The 20,127-nt window shown below is 38.1% G+C and overlaps 2 protein-coding genes across 10 annotated transcripts in view; one reads left to right on the forward strand and one right to left on the reverse strand.

Annotated features, from left to right (window-relative positions):
• RNF141 (ring finger protein 141) overlaps positions 1 to 12,593 on the forward strand; it is a 28,803-nt gene extending 16,210 nt beyond the window's left edge. For 2 of the 4 annotated variants that reach the window (XM_025355247.1, XM_025355248.1), the window contains exons 5-7: positions 5,308 to 5,415; positions 6,342 to 6,346; positions 9,396 to 12,593. In XM_025355247.1, coding sequence (XP_025211032.1) covers positions 5,308 to 5,415; positions 6,342 to 6,346; positions 9,396 to 9,436 — 154 coding nt within the window. In that variant the 3' untranslated portion in view covers positions 9,437 to 12,593. Of the gene's footprint in view, positions 1 to 5,307; positions 5,416 to 6,341; positions 6,347 to 9,392 lie in introns of all 4 variants that reach the window. The other 2 variants (XM_025355245.1, XM_025355246.1) reach the window with 1 other exon arrangement.
• A 3,288-nt stretch (positions 12,594 to 15,881) lies between these two features.
• The window catches only part of AMPD3 (adenosine monophosphate deaminase 3), a 55,640-nt gene continuing 51,394 nt past the window's right edge, over positions 15,882 to 20,127 (reverse strand). For all 6 annotated transcript variants that reach the window (XM_025357420.1, XM_025357418.1, XM_025357417.1 and 3 more), the window contains 3 exons: positions 19,669 to 19,842; positions 17,928 to 18,038; positions 15,882 to 16,559 (listed from right to left, as the gene is read on the reverse strand). In XM_025357420.1, coding sequence (XP_025213205.1) covers positions 16,383 to 16,559; positions 17,928 to 18,038; positions 19,669 to 19,842 — 462 coding nt within the window. In that variant the 3' untranslated portion in view covers positions 15,882 to 16,382. The remainder of the gene's footprint in view (positions 16,560 to 17,927; positions 18,039 to 19,668; positions 19,843 to 20,127) is intronic.

The following is a 20,127-nucleotide window of genomic DNA, read 5'->3' on the forward strand; positions in this document are numbered from 1 at the left end:
TTTTTTTTTTTTTTTTTTTTTTTTGGTTGAGACAGAGTCTTGCTCTGTCACCCAGGCTGGAGTAGTGCAGTGGTGCGATCTTGGCTCACTGCCAACTCCACCTCCCGGGTTCATGCCATTCTTCTGCCTCAGCCCCCCCAGTAGCTGGGACTACAGGCGCCTGCCACCATGCCCAGCTGATTTTTTGTATTTTTAGTAGAGACGGGGTTTCACCAGGATGATTTCAGTCTCCCAACCTCATGATCCTGCCCTCCTGGGTCTCCCAAAGTGCTGAGATTACAGGCATGAGCCACCACGCCCAGCCAGTGATTTCTTTTTTTTTTTTACTGCTCTATTTACAGTTGCAGTTTCTGGTTCATTCTTAACCAACTGGGTTTCAAGTACTATGTTACAGTTAAACTGTATTTTCCATTTTTTATTTCCTGATTATCTTTAATAGAATTACTTGGTTTTCTAGGTTTGGTCTATACAAGTGTTACTGATACGCCAAGTGACTTTTAGAACATGGTAGGCAGTGTTTAGGCTTGTCTTTCCTGTATTCTGTAATCTTTCAAAGATGGATCTGATTTTTCTGCTTTTCCTCTCCCTCTTCAGAATGGTGGTGGTGGTTTTGTTTAATTGTTTTAAAAGCTGAGGATGGTGTTTGCCAGTGTATTCAAGCTATATGGTAGCACATGAAAAGGAAGTATTGTTTTTTCTTGTTGCAATCTTCTTAATGAAGAAGGTAAAGGTGTTATCCATTTTCATGTGCCCTCAAAACTGGAAATTCAGTTCCTGGTTAGTTTGTTAGGAGTGCTTCTTGTTTTTGTGTGTTTTTCAGTTTATAATAATACCCTTATACACTAGTTCATAGAAGGAGACTTTCTAAATTGAAGGAGGTCTTAAGGGATATTTATGTAGTTGAACTTTACATCTGATGCATAATTCCATTGATGGTTTTCATTTATTGATTACTTACAGGGTGTAGAATTGTGATGAGTGTTGTACAAGTATAAACTCATTAAATTCTCGCAACCCCATATGGGAGTACAATTATCGGCCCATTTCAGCCGAAGAATTTGAGATTTAGCTAAGTAAGTGTCATAATTAGAAATTGTCCTAGCCAAGACTCACATTCAGACCTGTGTGGCAATACAGCTGTGCTAACCTCTGCATTATTATTACTTTATGGTGCATAAAGATCTTGCTGACAGAGCTTCTCAAACTTTAATACTCAGTGGTTTTGAGGAGGAGCCTGAGAGTCTGTTAAGCTCCCAGGTGGGGCCAATGCTGCTGATCCTCAGATAACACTTTGAATAGCAAGACTCTGCTTACCCACATTTTGCCAAGTCCGACTTGCAAGTACAAGTAACACTTGCAGTTATGTGAGACTCACTGCCTCAAAAAACCAAGCCTTTTCATACTCAGATGGCTATAATCACTATGAAGTTTTTCCTATTGCTTCATTTTCCTCAGAGTATCCAAAATATTTCTTAAGGCAGCACAGCACAGACTCTCGCAGCAAATTGCCTGTGTTTAAATCCTGGCCCTACTGTGTGATTATTTTGACAAATCAAACTGTGTCTTCAGTTTCCTCATCTTCTAACAGAGGTTGATAACTATAGTGTATGCTTTATAGGATTTTTGAGAGAATTAAAAGACATGAGATGCTTAGAACAGTGCTTGGCACATAATAATTTGTCTATAAGAGTTAACTGTCATTATTATTGTTACTATATTATATTTATTGTTTTCAATGGCTGTGCCCTCTGGAATTCTTCCAAACAAATCTGTTCTCTCTTCCAGCCTTTCAAATATTTGAAAACAGTCATCAGATTCTCACTGAGCCTTCTGTTCTCAAGGATAAACACCCCCAGTTCCTTTGGCCTTTGTTTATGTGGGTCTCGTCTACATACTGGAGACTTTCCCAGATGATCTTTTCTCTGTCAGTATGTGTGCCTTTCAGAGTATGAGGCATAGAACCAAATACTTCAATCTACAAGTGATCTAACAGGAACAAACAGCACAAGACTCTCCTTCCTTCTGGTCACTGTGCTGCTAAGAAGGTAGCAAAAAATTAAGAGAACTTTGTACTGGTTCCACTGGCTATTTCTGTGTCTCCCATTCTTTTATCTCTTTTCACAATGCTCTTCTTGGTAGTCCGCTGCTTCTCACTTTTAAACTCCAGTCTTCAGAATATTCTGTCACTCTGTACGGATTCAGTTATATTCTCTGCTACTGAGAAACTCAGGTACATTAGACCCATATCCATCTAGGTTTCTATTCCGTTTTCCCATTCCAATTCAGTGGCTTCCCTCTTTTCCCTGTTACTAAAGCATAACACTTATTCTATTACCACATAAAAGATTTGTCTTTTATAATGCTTCTTAGACGTAATTATCTCTCAGATGAATTACTGAAATAAGGTCCTAACCAGTTTTCCTCTCTCTAGACTGTCCCTCATACTGCACTCCCAATTAATCTTCCTAAAGTACTATATCAGTGGGAGTTCACTTCCCCTTGATTATACCTGATTGTAGGTTGCTTGTCAGAACACATTCAAACTTAATATTTTGACATTTAAGCATGAGATTATCTCCACTTTCATCAATTTTTTCCCTCAGTTTTCCATACCGAAGCATCATGCCAGCTTCCTGGTTGCATATACACAGACATAAACACACATGATTTTGCTTTTTACCTCTACAACTTTGTTTATGCATCTAGAACGTCCTCTATTAAAATCCTATTATTTTTCTTTCTAATCTTTTCAACAAGTTTGAGATATATTCATCTCTTCCTTCTTTACTTAGCACTTACTATATTAAATATAAATTTGACATTTTTTTTATGTTCAAATCAAAATTTTAAGTACTATCTCAGTATCTTATATACAGTGCTAAAAACACAGCAGGGAATGGAAAACATAGTAGTGATAGCTCCTATCCTTAAGAAGTTTATAGTCTAGTGGCTGTACTTTGGAACATTCTGTTTTTATATGATTACAAAAGTAATACATGTCTGATGAAGAAAACCTTAAAAATTACAAAAAAGCACAAAGGTTAAAAGAAATTAAAATCACTTCAAGAAGTATTTATTGAGAATCTAAGACAAACATCCTGTATTCAAAGAGTTTACAGTTTATGGAAAGGCCAGCCAATCGATATGCAGTATTTAAATCCTTTCATTGAGGCAAATGTTGATTTTGAGAGATGATGATGTTTTGAGCTGAGTTACCAAGGTTGGAGCTTACTAAACTCACAAGGGCAGTTTCAGGAAAGGAAAATACCATATGCAAAGGCATATGGCTCATTCAGGGGCTCTCTGAATTGTGACCGGAGCAAAAGGTTTGAAATCTTTTTTCTTCCCAAGAAGATAAAAGAGCTCCTGGAGGACAGAAACTGCTTTTTATGCCCTTTATGTCTCTCATAGCACCTGGTACTTAAGACCAAACTATTCTTTCACTTATATGCACATTATCAATGTCAGCATTGTAAGGCCTTGATGGCAGGATCTGTATTTTAGGGAGCTTTGTGTTACACATAGTGAATAAATTATATAGTCATGCATCACCTAACAATGTTTTGGTTAATGACAGACTGCATATGTGATGGTGGTCCCATAAGATTATAATGGAGCTAAAAAAATTCCTGTTGCCTACGGACGTCATAGCCATCCTAATGTTGTAATGCAATGCATTACTCAAATGTTCGTGGTGATGCTGGTGTAAACAAACCTACTGTGCTGCTCATAGTATAAAAGTATAGCACTTACAATTATGTACAGTAATATTCGATAATTATGTTACTGGTTTATGCATTTATTATACTATACTTTTAAATCATTATTTTAGAGTATACTCCTTCTACTTATTAAAAAAAAGGTAGCTGTAAAACAGCCTCAGGCAGGCCCTTCAGCAGGTATTCCAGAAGAAGGCATTGTTATCAAAGGAGATGACAGCTCCGTGCATGTTACTGCCCCTGAAGACCTTCCAGTGGGACAAGAGGTAGAGGTGGAAGACAGTGATGGTGATGATCCTGACCCTGTTTAGGCCTAGGCTAATGTGTGTGTTTATGTTTTAATTTTTAAGAAAAAAGTTTAGAAAGTAAAAAAGTAAATAAAACTTAAAAATAGAAAAAAGCTTATAAAATATTTCAATACAACTGTACAATGTGTGTTTTAAGGTAAGTGTTATTACAAAAAGAGTCAAAAGTTAAAAAAGTAAAAAGTTTGTAAAGTTAAAAAATCTATAGTAAGTTAAGATTAATCATTGAAGAAAGAAATATATTTTTATAAATTTAGTGTAGCCTAAATGTACAGTGTTCTTAAACTCTGTACACTACAGTGCAAGTGCTATATAGTAATGTCCTAGGCCAAGCTTGTTCAACTCACGGCCCACGGGCTGCATGCAGTCCAGGATTGCTTTAATGTGGCCCAACACAAAATCATAAACCTTCTTAAAACATGAGATTTTTTTTTTTGCATTTTTTTTTTTTAGCTCATCAGATATTGTTAGTGTTAATGTATGTTATATGTGGCCCAAGAAAGACAATTCTTCCAATGTGGCCCAGGGAAGCCAAAAGATTGGACACTCCTGTCCTAGGCCTTCACATCCACTCACCACTACTCACTCACTGACTCACCTAGAGCAACTTCCAGGCCTGCATGCTCCATTTGGTAAGAGCCCTATACAGGTGTACCATTTTTAATCTTGTATACCATATTTACACAGTACCTTCTCTGTGTTCAGATATATTTAGACACACAGGTACCTACCATTGTGTTACAGTTGCCTACAGTGTTCCATACAGTAACATGCTGTATGTTACTGTAGGCTAGGAGCAACAGGCTATGCCATATAGCCTAGGTATGTAGTAGGCTAAAGCATCTAGGTTTGTATAAGTACACTATGATATTTACACAGCAGTGAAATCACGTAACAAAGAGTTTCTCAGACCGTATCCCTGTCTTTCAGTAATGCAATAACTATATCGGTTAAATTTGTTTATATAAGTCCAATATGATTAAAATGGGCTAAGTTATTTCCAGAAAGATTTGACTATTTACACTTTTGCCTGTTTTATCACAAAATGTATCTTTTATCTAGTCTTTCTTTATGAAATGTACCCCTCTTAATACTTTCTCCCTAATATATTTGCTATCCCTAAAAGATAATGTTAACTTTAGTCTGATTTTGCACTTGAGTCATACTGTGCTTTATACTGTGGGCATATAGATGTTTAATAATGCTTTTTAAAGCAACAAAAACAAAGTATAAAGCATAATGACAGAGAATATAATTGTTTCAGCTCAGTTTTCACATTGCAGGGTGAAGCAGCTGACCGATGAGGAGGAGTGTTGTATCTGCATGGACGGGCGGGCTGACCTCATCCTGCCTTGTGCTCACAGCTTTTGTCAGAAGTGTATTGATAAATGGTAAGTTACCTACTGCATTCATGGGCTAGGCCAAGGTCAGTGGGATAGTGTACATGAATAAACTTTGAAAAGTGCAAAAATACTGTGGTTAAGTATGAGAGAGATTTTATTCTTTAGTACTTTGAATTTTATGGCATGTCTTCTGCTGGTTAAAACTATTTTTATTTTTACACCTAACATTTATTAAATGTGGGGGTGTACCTTAGTTTTGACACTTTTCTTTTGCTGTATGAAAATTTGTGCCTGACTTAAGTCTAAAACATTTCCCTTTTTCCTCCTTTTTTCTCCTCGTTTCTACATTTATTCTGTATATGTGTTTAGAAGGAATAAATTCTTGAATACTGGACCTGAGGGAACTTTAGAGATCAACTAGTCAAGTTCATTATTTTACAAAATAAGACTTGAGCGTTTAGGAGAATTTATAAAATACATGCAATAAACTACATGTGTTTAATATACAATTTAATATGTTTCAACATATATACACACCCATAAAAATTATGAATTTTTATAAATGGAATCATATGTGTTTTTTGTCTGGCTTCTTTCATTCAGTCTAATTGTCTTGGTATTTATCCATGTTGTAGCATGTATCAATAGTTCATGCCTTTTTATTGCTGAGTAATGTTTGTTATGTGGATACCATAGCTTGTTTATCCATTCACCTATTGAGGGAAATTAGATTGTTTTCCATTTTTAGCTATTACAAAATCAAGGTGCTAGATACATTCATGGACAAGTCATTTTATGGATGTATTTTGGTTTTTTTCTGGGGTGAATACCTAGATGTGGAATGGCTAGATCATATGGTAGGTGTGTGTTTAACTTTTTAAAAAGCTGCGAGCTATTTTCCCAAGCAGTCTTGTGCCATTTTACACCCTCACTAGCAGCATATGAGATTACATTGAATAAATATATCAATTTAGGGAGAGTGAATTTCTTACTAATAGTCTTCCCATCCACATACACCGTATATTTCTCCATTTATTTAGGCCTTAATTTCTCTCACCAATTTCTGTAGTTTTCAATGTTGCATATCTTTGACATCTATCCCCAAATATTTCATATTTTTATGCTATTTTAAACAGTATTTAAAATTTCAATTTATGATTGATACTAGTGTATGGAAATACAATAGATGTTTGTATATCAACCTTGTATCCTGCACCTTTATTAAAATCATGTATCAGTTCTAGTAGTATTTTTGTAGATTCCATAGGCTCTTCTTGAATGTCTGAATATCATTTTTCAAAGACTTTTTTTCTGATTCAGAATTCTAGACTTGAGAGTATTTTTTCTTTCAGTATGTTAATAACGTTGCTTCACACTCATCTTGCTTGCATTGTTTTTAATGAGAACTCTGTCATCCTTTTTTCCTCTGTAGGTAATGTGCCATTTTTTCCCTCTGTTTTTAAGATTATTTTCTTTTCGTTGGTTTTGAGCACTTTGATTATGATGTGCCTTAGAGTAGTTTTTTCATGTTTCTTGTGCTTGGGGTTTATTGAGCTTCTTGGATTTGTAGATTTATAGTGTCATCAAATTTGGAAATTTTTCAGCCATTTTTTTTCAGATATTTTTCTATCTTCTCTCCCATCTCCTGTGATTCCAATTACCATGTATTAGCCCACTTGAAGTAGTCCCACAGCTCACTGATGCTACTTTTTTTCTTTCTTTTTTGAGTCTTTCTCTGGGTTTCATCTTGGATAGTTACTATTGCTATCTCTTTTCATATTCACTAGTCTTTTTTTTCTTTAGTGTCTAACTTGCCATTAATTCTATCCAGTGTATTTTTTTAACCTCAGATAATTTTCATTTCTAGAAGTTTGATTTGAGTTTTTATTATCTTTCATGTCTCTTCTTAGTATCTTTGAGCTTTCCTCTAGTTTTGTAACTATATAGAATATAGCTATAATCACTTTCCATTTTGCCTGCTAATTCTAGTGTCTGTGTTAGTTCTGGGTGGTTGTGATTGATTTTTCTCTTTATTAAAGGTTATATTTTTCTGCTGCTTTTTTGTATGTCTGGTAATTCTCAACTGGATGCCAGACTTTGTGAATTTTACCTTTTTGGGTATTGGATATTTTTGTATTCCTATGAATATTCTTGAGCTTATTTCTGGAATATAGTTAAGTGACTTGGAAACAGTTTGATTCTTTTGGATCTTGCTTTTGTGATTTGTTAGGCAGGACCAGAGCAGTATTTAGTTTAGAACTAATTATGTCCCACTAATAGCAAGACCCTTTAGAGAACTGTACTAATGCCCCAAGAGTTATGAGGCTTTCCAATCTGGCTGGTGAAACAGGCAGTTTCCCAGGCCCAGTGAGCTTTAAGGGACTATCCCCTCAAAGCCCTTTGATTGATTGTTTAGCCTCAGGTAGTGTCCTCACATGCACACACTGATCAGTACTCTGCTGAGTATTCAGCACTCTGCTGAGTATTCTGGCGGGGACACTTGCGTGGACCTCTGGAATTTTCCCTCTGTGCAGCTTTCCATTACCCTGCCCTGTAAACCCTAGCTGTTTGGCCCCCCAAGATTCTCAGCTCTGTGTGTTCAGCTCAGGAAGTTTATCATGTTCCATCAAGGTTCCCCCTTCTTGATCAGGGGCTAGAAACTCTCGAGGCTGTAAGCTGGGGCAAGTATAGGTCTCACCTTCTTTGACCCCCATGTCCCAGGGATCACTGTCCTTTGTTGTCTGATGGCCAGTGCTTTATTTGAAAGATTATATGAAACCATTGTTTTAGTAATTTTAGGTGGGAAGATAAATCTAGCCTCTGTTGGTTGGAAGCAGAAGTTGACTATTTTTAAATTGTGATGTTTTGTGCACAGAAGAGCACACATATAATTATCTTGTAAAATATCTCTGAGGAACCAGAAATCAACCTAAATAATATATGCCAGCTCTAGCTTTCACATTTAGTTTTTGGAACAGAGTTCGAAATTTTTGTGTAAAAGCCAAAGAGCAGTTGATATAAATAATTACTTTGGTCCCAGATTTCACTGAGAGTTGAATAGAAAAACGTTTTTTCCCTGCATGATATGTCTCTGGCTCAAATATGGTATTTTTTAAATTACCAAAATAATGTTTGACAAGAAAAAAATCCTTTTTGAAAACATAATCTTAAAGTGATCATATATGAGTTCTTTCCCTGTCAGAAAAATTATTGTGCCTGTAAAGTTTGTCTTTTATTTTAACTTTGTATGCTCCATTTTTATATAAATCTTCCTGTTGCTTATGAGCCATAGGAATTTTTTCAGACCTTTAAGCAAGCAACAGGTACATATAGTGTTGAAAGTCATGTAGATGTTATTTAGAAAAATAATTAATAATATTCTTTCCTCTTGTCATATTCCCTTGCCACTGCCAAGAAGTTATTCCTAGAGTAATGGCTTCCATTTAAATAATCACAAATAAACATTTATACTTCACACTTTGACCAACTCTTCCATTGGTAGGAGGGAATTTCCTCTTAGGACTCAGAAGGAATTTTTATTATAAAGGAAAACTTTACCTGTTTAGGTATGGGGATGTGAATTGCTGCATTGTTGGTAGCAACAAAAGATGGAAAAAAAAAAACCTAAATGTCCTTCTGTGAGAAACTAGTTAAACAAATTATGGCATAGCGATACAGTATATGTTAAAAAGAATAAACAGCTCTAACAGGTGCTGATACATAATAGTCTATAAGATATATTGACAAGTGGAGCAGTGATGTCTGTGCACCTGCATGCTTGTGTGTACACATAAAGCTTAATCAAGCTTAGTCTATCTCTAGAGGAATATGTAAGAAACTGGTAACTGTGGTTGCCCCTGGGAAAGAGAATTGAGGATTGAGATAGGAGGGAGAGATTTATTTTTCACTGTATACTTCTATGCTATTTCCTTTTTTAAAGCCATGTGCATGTATTAGTTTAAATAAAATCCTGTTTTTAAAAAAGAAGAAAAAGCAAACTGTTCTTGTTTTGACTTCTCTAATAGGAGTGATCGACACAGGAATTGCCCTATTTGTCGCCTACAGATGACTGGAGCAAATGAATCTTGGGTGGTATCAGATGCACCTACTGAAGATGATATGGCTAATTATATTCTTAACATGGCTGATGAGGCAGGCCAGCCCCACAGGCCATGACCTTGGAGTGAAAGTCTTCTGTTGCTATTGTGTGCTACAAATATTTGGTCATGGGGGAAGAATGCAGGGTTATGGCACAGACACAGAAAAAAATCCATTTTGCCCACTCTTTTATTTTTGCTATTCTGATCATTTGTGCCCCTTTAAAAAATAAACTTCCCATGTCTTCCATTTGTGGTACTAAAATTTGCTACTGTTTTAGACCATATTTTCCTGTTATTCATCTGTTCAAATTTGTATTATTACAACTAATAGCTCTTGAATTATTTGCTAAAGGTAACAGCAGCACTTCCAGAGGCTTCTGAAACACTACTGTTTTGCAGGGCAGGAGTATTCTGGAATCTTTTTACTTAGATATAAAATAAACCTCAAATATTAAAAAGTTGTAGCCATCGGAGAGAGGAAATTTTAAGTGACTGAAAATATAGAATACTTCAAAGTGCATGTTACTACTTAAAACTAGTCTTTCTGCTGGAATCTAAGGAGTATATATGCCCCCTTGTGGTTAATTATTGCTCCTTTAATAATTTTTACTTGAAATGATCCACAATTATTTCATAACTTTAACAGTGTGTTTTGGAACTACTGTGCTTAAAGATTTGTTTGTTTGTTTTTGCCATACTGTATAATTTGAGTGAGGTCTACAAAGTTGGGTGTGACTTTCCTTTGCAAATGGATTTCTCCTGGGAAATTTTCTTGGCTGTTCTGGAAGTGCTTTCCCACAGCTGGGTAACTGTTCTAAATGGCTTTGATAATGCTCACACATCTTGGAGTTTCAAAAGGAAATTCTTCTGCATCACAAATACTAAATTTTATATTTCTAAATTATTATAAGTCATTTAATATTGGTTTATGGTGCTTTTATTTCCTTAACTTGAAAACATCTTTCTGAGATTTCAGAGTCCTCAAATTTCTTAGATTAAGAGACAAGAGGCCAGTGCAGTGGTTCACACCTGTAATCCCAGCACTTTGGGAGGCCGAGGTGGGCAGATCATTTGAGGTTAGGAGTTTGAGACCAACCTGGCCAACATGGCGAAACCCTGTCTCTACTAAAATAACAAAAATTTAGCTCTACTAAAATACAAAAATCGTGGTGGCAGGTGCCTGTAATCTCAGCTACTCGGGACGCTGAGGCAGGAGAATCGCTTGAACCCAGGAGGTGGAGGTTGCAGTGAGCTGAGGTCACACCACTGCACTCCAGCCTGGGAGACAGAACGAGACTCCGTCTCAAAAAAAAAAAAAAGACATGAAAATAGAGTGAGGCTTTTTTACCATATATACATAAAATACTTATGAAAATTAGAAGATAATTTGGCATTCTTACTGTTTCACAGTACTTCCATTGAAATACTCTTTCCGTTAAAATATTCTGAAAGAATATAGTAATAATGGAATTGTGATCTTCAGTCGCACCTCAACCATTTTTTTTGCTTATGAACTAAAATTTCTAAAATTAACATTCAGCATGTAATAAAGCAAGGGCCTGTCTCCTTTAAAATTTAACATTCCATATAATTTTTTGACTTATTCATAAGTTGCAAATATTACTATTTTCCTAAACCAGGGTACACAATTTAAGTTGCCACTTACTGATGACAGAATTTCTGGATAATAGGATTTTAATAGGCAAGCAAATAAAATTTATTTCAAGGAAAAACATCTGGCCAGAGGTAGCTTGATTTTGCCCCCCAAAATACTGAAGACTAATCCATTGACATTCATAATGGGACAGCTAAATACCAAATAGCTAACTACTCCCCGTGGAGGTTTATGCAGGCGGAGGACCAGGGGCTCCATCATATCAACCTGGCAATGCACTTGGTGGTTGTGCGACCTTGAGAAAGTCTCTCACTCTTGTTTGTAGGTTCCTACTTTAGAAACTGAGACTTTATTTGTGGTTTTCACACTGTTTCAGCAGCAAAAACTTTTTCAAGGAAAATCTTACAGAACCCTTAAACACACGTGCATACATACATACCCTGCACCCCACTATATAAAAGTCAAATTAATATAAATGTCCTTATTTATTGTATAAACTTTATATACTATAAATGTGATTAAGTCAATGAATAAAAACATATTAATGCATTGGTGATATCCAGCATGTTTGAATTTGGTGAGTAACACATATAGTGGGAGTTTTTTAAAAAAAAAATTTAATTAAATTCAAGTCAAATGTGCAGAACCCTGTATCTCCTCCATAGATTCTTAGTATTCCATGGAACGTATTTTGAAAACCTTGGGATAGATGATCCACTGAAACCTTTTCCAGCTCTAAGATTTTAAATTGTCCTTTTAGATTAGACTTGCTGAGTTTAGTTCAGTTTGCATAATTTTAAAATGTTTCTGGAAAGTGAACAAAGTTACCTTACAGAGTTTTGGATCTTTCCAGGGATAGCCAATGATTTTATCCCCCAGAATCCTTCACCTTTCAAGGAATTATTTAACATTGAGCCCAGTGACTCAATAGGGCCCAAACCTTTTTATTTTACAATGTGAGCTCCAAGACACTTACTGATCTACTGTGAATATAAAATGTTATTATAGCCTTAGCAAATAAATGAGCACAGCTGTTTGTTCGCTCTATTAAACTGGGTGATAATTATTTAGATGTGAATGTTAGGTCAGTTCTACTGTAATAACTAATCGTAGAAGTTGTAAATTTGTTTAATGGATGAAATGTACACTTTTTGTATTCTGTACAGCTTTGTCTTTTTTAAATATGAAGTACTTAAATGTTCTTACCATGATAGGAAATATAATGTGTGCCTTCTAGGATTTGTGAAGTGGTTTCATGAACTCAAGGAATTTGTTTTCCCTATCCTAACTCAATAACAGGGTTTACTCTGATTATGTATAGAACCTTAGTTTGAGAAAATGAATTTTACTATGTACTGAATTTAGAGGTTGAGAATAATAGTATCTGTGTTATTCTTAGTACCCACTGATAAATTGTGCAATAAATAATCTTTCGCAAGTAGTTTTAGCTAATTGAAGAGATTCTTTTCTTACGTAATTTCACATTCTAATATACTAAATGTTTATATTCCGCAGAGAACTATTTTATATTGTGTGCTGGGGGCTTGTAATGTTTGTGTGCTGTTTTAAAATTCATTTCAAAATGGACTTGATTTCCTTATATCTAATATATATCTGGGAGAAAAGGCTGCTTGAAAATATCTTTTGATTTGGTGATTTTTAACATTGGGAAGTTGAGTTTATTAAAAGATAGTCTAAAGAATTTCCATTTTAACTGTTATTGTCTGAAGTCAAGTCCAGGAATAAGAAAACTACTTGGAGATTAGGGAAGTCAACAGGTCACTCACATTTATGCTGGGTCACACAATGACAATATAATATAAACATAAGCAGCTGACAACAGACTCAATCTTATGTCTTTTCACCCTCCCGTAGTGGTCCTCAACCTTTTTGGCCCCAGGGACTGCGTTCATGGAAGACCATTTTTCCACAGACCAGGGGTGGGGTGGGAATAGTTTCGGGATGAAACTGTTCCACCGCAGATCATCAGGCATTAGTTAGAGTCTCATAAGGTGCATGCAACCTAGATCCCTTGTATGTGCAGTTCACAACAGAGTTCACGCTCCTTGAGAATCTGATAGCACTGCTGATCTGGCAGCAGGTGGAGCTCAGGCAGTAATGCTCACTCGCCTGCGGCTCAACTCCTGCTGTGCAGCCTGGTTCCTAACAGGCAGCAGACCAGTACTGTCCACAGCCCAGGGGTTGTGGACCCCTACCCCAACAGACAGTAAAAATAAAATGCTCAACCCTATTGTAGTTTGTTTACCATGTAAAATTGTTTACAAAATATAAGAATGTAATTAGAGAAACATCATAGAATCTCAGTGCTGAAAAGTGCAAAGACATAAGAATGAGTGGCAGTTGGTAGTTAAATTGACTGTATCATCATACTGTGGAGAAATGCACATTTTACTGTCAAAAGATATAAAAGCCTTTGCAGAGATAGGTTTTGACACTCTTGCAGCTCTGTCATCTTCTACCTTACTAATTGCAAAAATTTCCAAGGAACTATGTTTATCTGGTTAGTATTCCTTTTATTGGAATTAGTTACACTTGTTCTTTATAACGGTCATAGTTTAGGCAGAGAGTATTTGGGTATATCACCTTCAGTCATGTCTCAAACCCAGGAAATGAAGAATATTGTTTCACCAACACTTAGAAGTAAAGAGAAAGCAGGAGAAATGTGCTTTCAGCTCTTTTTTAATCCAAGAGGCCATGAGAAATATCAACCCAGGAACTGTGATTTGTTTCCATGAGGCAAAGAGCAATGATGGCGATCGTTTCAACGGTACAATTTGAAGTAACACATAAAGGGAACTTGAGCCCTTAAGGATAAGGAAGGAAAAACTGCCTCAAAAACTGTTCCTTTCGAAACTGAGCCAGTATGCTATTAATTACCTTTTATTCCAATTGCAAACACAAAGGAAAGCAGGGATTTGTCCCCCAAAAGGCCAATTAAGTATAACAATGTAATAAAAGCACAAAGTGCTATAGAAAGGATGTCGGAAAAGCTTGCAGGACAGGTAAAATCCAACATGGTGTTAGCTGGACAGACTAAAATAATATCCCGGGAAACGGAAATGAACGTGTGTAGTTTGCTCATGAACTATAACAGGGTAGAAGTTAGAGAAGATAACAAAAGATTTATCTTCCGGGTCTAGTGAGCTTCAGTTTGAAAATTTTGAGTTTTCCTAGTGAATGTCATTCATGTCTGAGTCTTAGTAAAAGATACATTAGCTATTATTATTGATAGCTTTTCTGGTGCCCAATCTTAAGAGTAAAAAAACTTTAACATTTGCTTTAAATATGATTATCCTTAGTTTTAAATTATTGAGCCACAGTCCTAGCAGACTTTATTTAACAATTAAAAGAAAAGATACTTGATACAGATAAAATGACAATGAGAAACTACACAATACTTCCTATGTTAGGGCAAATGTATACAAATAGGGGCTTTTCACAACTAATCCCTAAGATAACAATGGATTTTCACTCAATTTCATAATTAGCTGCAAGATAGCATATATATCTGCCTAATAAAAAGACTACATTTGTAGTTCCATATGCTGAATTGGCCAGGCATTGTAAAGTCACAAGATGAGACAGTCTAAAGTCAGATAAGTTCACAGGCAGAAATCGGGTTCTTCTAAATATAATGATTCAAAAAGACCTCCTGTAGTCTGAATTTGACCACAGAAATAGATAGGAAGGTCCTTGAGCAGCCTCTTGAGTACTAAGAGCACATGTCCTTAAAAAGTTGCCAAAAGAAATTCACTTAGTCATTCAATATGCATTTATTGAGCACCTACTACATACCAGGCACTAGTAGCACAGATGAAGAGCACATTGATAAAGCTTAATTCAGATTGGTCTTTAAAATGCTTTCTACCTGGCCCCTGGGACCATTGTATCTTCTGAAGTCATCATAGTAGGTAAGGGAGAAATTTTGCCTTAAAAAAATGCACCCGGTTACAGTGATTTAAAAAAAACACACGCACACACACACAACTAACATTTGTGGGGTCTAATGGAATAGTGGGGAAAAGACAGGATTTGGAATAAGAAAATCCAGTTGTAGGCCTATTACTTAATAGCTGTGTGACCTTCAGTTAAATTTCACTTACCTGGCCTAACTCTTAACTGGTAAAGTGATAATTGGCCTACAGTTGTAGCATATTAGAGCCAAAAGGAACAGAGGTCATCCAGTCCTGTGCTTTTTGAAGTTCTTCATTCAGACAAAAGTATTATGTAGCAGCCCCGGTGTGAAACTGATGAACCAGAGTCAGTTTGACAGCCCCTAAGCATCACTCACTCCCTTCCGTCCCCCACCCTAAAGTATTCATGAGGGGATTCACAGAACACCCTGAAAGCCACTTGTCTAGTCCAAACCCTCACTTTCTAGGTGAAGAAACCAAGACTCAGAATAGGAGTGGCTGCTTTGGGAGGCCGAGGTGGGCAGATCATGAGGTCAGGAGATCGAGACCATCTTGGCTAACACGGTGAAACCCCCCTATCTCTACTAAAAATACAAAAAATTAGCCAGGCGTGGTGGTGGGTGCCTGTAGTCCCAGCTACTCAGGAGGCTGAGGCAGGAGAATGGCGTGAACCCGGGAGGCGGAGCTTGCAGTGAGCCAAGACCGCGCCACTGCACTCCAGCCTGGGCAACAGAGCGAGACTTCAACTCAAAAAAAAAAAAGAATAGGAGTGGCTGTTTTCATGAGTACATTTGGCTTCCAACTAGAAATGGGGGAAGAGGGCTAAATAAAACGGTTTAAGAAATTCACTAAAAACACAAATTATCAAGAAGGAAGTCTTCCATCTTAACTCCCTCAAAGTAGCCCTTTTATGAAATGGAGCTTTGAAACTGATTGTGTTTAAGGCAGCCAGCCATCCAGAGGCTGAAATGAACAACTACCAATAAGCCTACTTGGGCCAATGGAGAAAAGTATGGCAGAAAACCACACAGACCTCATGTTACTTGGCATCTGACCATGGAAAATCCTGGCCCCAACAGTTCAGGCATTGGCAGTTTCAAGAGAAATAATTGGAAAATTGGGAACAAATATAGACAAGTGCTCAGCTCCCAGATCCCCAAGGAGAAGTCACCATCTTGTTACTCAGAAATACAAGTGAGCATGTTAAATCTTAAAGTGAGCAGTGCAACCAAAATCACCAGTTTAAAATTTCTTCAGAGGCATCCTCTTAACAGAGGAAAGTCCTAGTTTAGAATCTTGACCACTATTAGCCACAGCAGACTTGAAATTGAACCAAAAAGTTAAAATGCATGTTAAATGCTGGACCTATTTGGTCAAGGCAGTGATCTCTTCTGATTTCATAGCATCAGACAGGAAGCTGAGCTCATTGCATAAGGTCTCATATCGGAATGCCATCCGGATCTGAGCCACATTTGTCTTTCGAATATCATTTCCTTCAGGTCCTTCTTTATAATAATTTTGTCCCAGAAACTTTTGCTTTTCCTGTGGACCAAGAGAAATACAAATGAAACGATGTACTTTTGATTCACTTTCTATAGCCATGTAGGCAGCTTTGACATCAGTCACAGCAAATCAGACTAGTCCCCCTGAAGCACATCTTTAGTCAGGACATCTTATCCCCACAGAACTCATAAAATTCCTCCTGGCCTCTGTGTCCTCAAGGATGTCACCCTGACAACCTCAGTCATCCTCAGACAACCCTTCATTCCTGGCTGTGCTTTCCTTGATCAGAGAGGAAAGATAAGGTCTGCAGCAGCTGCTGGGGATGGGAAAGGCAAGGGGAAGGAGGTAAGACTAATTAAGAAGTCCCTCCTGGCTGGACGTGGTGGCTCACACCTGTAATCCCAACACTTTGGGAGGCTGAGGCAGGCAGATCACGAGGTCGGGAGATTAAGACCATCCTGGCTAACGTGGTGAAACCCCATCTCTACTAAAAATACAAAAAATCAGCTGAGCATGGTAGCAGGTGCCTGTAGTCCCAGCTACTCAGGAGGCTGAGGCCGAAGAATGACGTGAACCTGGGAGGCAGAGCTTGCTGTGAGCCGAGATCGCACCACTGCACTCTAGCCTGGGCGACAGAGCGAGACTCCGTCTCAAAAAAAAAAAGAAGTCCCTCCTGAGAGCTGACAAGGACAGACAATGTTTCTGGGGAGGGCCAATCCAAGGCACCACACTGCACATGAAAAGAATCTTAAGCCTTTAACTCTGCTGCATCATCATCTGACAAGCACAGGCCCTAATGCAACCTCTCCCTAACCAGTGACATCACCCAGGGAGGTGTCGGGGGACCTAAGATACATCAGAACATGGGTCTCAGTGCTAGCTCCACATCAGAATTACTTACGGGGCTTTTTAAAAAATGACGATGTCTAGGTCCCATAGTCTAGATTTTTATTCAGTCTAGATACTGTTCATCTATTCAAGAAATATTGAATGCCTGCTATGTGCCAGGGACTATCTAGGGCTCAGGGATATAATTCTGAACAAGCCTCTGCCCTCACAGAGCTTACATTCTAGAGGGAAAGACAGAAAAACACAAAAATGAATATCTGCAGGAATAAATGGTACGGAGAAAAACAGATTAAGGGGATAGAGAATAATAGCAAGTGTGTGACTACTTTAGAATAGGCAATCAGGGAAGGCCTCTCCAAGGAGGCGTAGAGGTCTGAGAAGGGTGAGGAAGCAACTATGAAAACGCAGGAGGCTGCCACGTTTTCTCTCCCTGTGCCTGAGTGTCTCAGAGGCCCTGCCTGCTGTGTTCATCACAGATCCCCAGTGTCTGGAAGGCTCCTGGCACACAGCAGGCAGCCTTCCCAGGAGGGACACAGGCAGCACCGTCACACTCCATACCTGATGCGAGAGGCCGCTCTGCAGCACGCTGTTCCTGGCAATCTCACACAGGTCGCAGGTGCTCAGCTTCCACACTTGAGCCGCAATGGCATATTCTTCCATAAGTGCTTCCTAGACCCCCCAACAAAGCATGTGGATTAGACAGGAGGATTTCCATGTCAATCGTTCACACATGTCCGAAGCTAACAACATCAGACACTGCAGGTTTAACTTTTCCTCACTGAATGACACCTGGATCATCAAACATCACACCTTCAACACCTAAGATCTTTTCTTCTGTGAAATCATGGGTTGTCAAAGAGAAATCTGAACTCACACCTCCACATTTGTTCATTGACCAGCACTGAGAGCTCATGTTGAAGCCCTGTGCCAGTCATCAGGGATGGCAGTCTCTGCTGTCCTGTGACAAGCCTCTAGTCATACCACTTTTAGCACTTGCCCTCTAGCTTTTCTTTCTAACACACTATTTTCTTAAGTTCGCCATAGATAGATATAGATAGATAGATAGATAGATGAGTAAAGTACTAAAAGCAGAGATAGAACATCAAAAAAAAAAAAAAAAAAAGAGAGAAGTGATCATAGGATAAGCGGTAAAATGGTGTAATCCCAGAAGGATCTGGGTTTGAGCTGTGGTTTTGCTTCCCTTCTGGGATGTGAAGTGTCTATTCATCACAAACCCTCTGTGACCCCTTCCCCGCCCCACTGCCGCTGTAGCCTACAGCAATGGTTCTCGAAGTACAGGTCAAGGATCCCTGAGGGTGCTAAGACTTTTTGAAAGGTCTTCTCTTTTCCCATTATGTATTTTCATGAGGCAAGATTTCTATTTTTACATATTTTGATTAAAAACAAATTGAATGCAAAAGTGGCTAGGAGAGTCCTGCTGACTTCCATTAAGACATTAAAGAGGCTTAAAAATGCAACACAAAGGCAGGGGAAACTTACTTTTCAGGAAAAAAAAATTGTTATTATGTAACATTTCATTGGTTTATTGATGTGGTTTTTAAATGAGATAATAAATATTTTTAAATTTCTTATTCATTTCTAACATGGTAAATATCAGTAGATATAACCCACATAAACAACAGGTCTTTGAAAGCTTCAATTCTTAAGAGTATAAAGGGGTCCAGAGACCAAGAGGTTGGAGAACCTCTGTCCTAAAAGACTCTGGTGCTTCTGTTTTTGTTAAGCAATGGCTGGTCTTGTCAACACTATCAAAACATGCTGGGTGCACTTGCGGCTGGTACCCATGCATGACACCACTTTTACCTTCCTCTTTTCTTTTCCCAGAGACCCAAAGTGTAGAAATTATAATAGCATTGACTTAAAAGGTAGCAACTATTTTGAATATATGCAAACACTATATTAAATCCTTTGATTCATTATCTTCATGAATCCTCACAGGGTAGGGATAGAGACAATTTTATCTCCATTTTACAGATGAAGAGAAACTTGATCCAGAGGTCTAATAACTTCACCAAGGTCACAGAGCTCACAAATGTCAAAGAAAGGAAAAATAGAGGAAGGCAAAGATACTAAATTGTGCCTTTGAGGGTTCAAGAACCCCAAAGGGCTCCTGGAAGGCAAAATTTACCCCCAACAGTGGCTTCCTTTTTGCCTTCACTGGGCCACCAGCCCCACCCCAAAAGCAGAACTGAGCCAAGGGCTCGGGTCCCTAAAATGGGAAGACAGGCTAGGACTGGTGCCTACTGAGGCACTACTGTCCTCACCCCAAAGCCCTCACCTTTGTGTAGTGGAACTGCATAGGGTCATCGGTGGAAAGAGAAACGTGCAGTCCCTTGTGCAGGAATTCCCTCAGAGGGTTCTTGGAATATTCGAGGAACAAACTGTTATTGCTAAGAGGAGACATAGCAATGGGGATCTGAGCAAGGTAGTAGAGATACTGCAATACCGGACTCTGCAAAAGAACCACCAAACTCATGTGACAAGTGCCAGAGAGGGGAGAAGGGAAAAGGGAAGGGAGAAAGGGAGGGAAGAAGCATTCACCAGTGGAAACCAGGGGTCTGAACGGTGTCTGCCCAAGTCCTCAACCCGAGTTCCTGGAAGCAAGGACACTCAGACCCACTCTCCCTCTTCCCCACTGTTCATCTTGTTCCTGCATTGCATGCCAGCCCTCCCTGGTGCCTCTACCTATTTTTGGAAGCGCTCACTCTTGCTCCAAACTGGAGGCAAGGCTCAGGGC

The sequence above is a fragment of the Theropithecus gelada genome, chromosome 14, assembly GCF_003255815.1.
Source record: "Theropithecus gelada isolate Dixy chromosome 14, Tgel_1.0, whole genome shotgun sequence".
Lineage (NCBI taxonomy): Eukaryota > Metazoa > Chordata > Mammalia > Primates > Cercopithecidae > Theropithecus > Theropithecus gelada.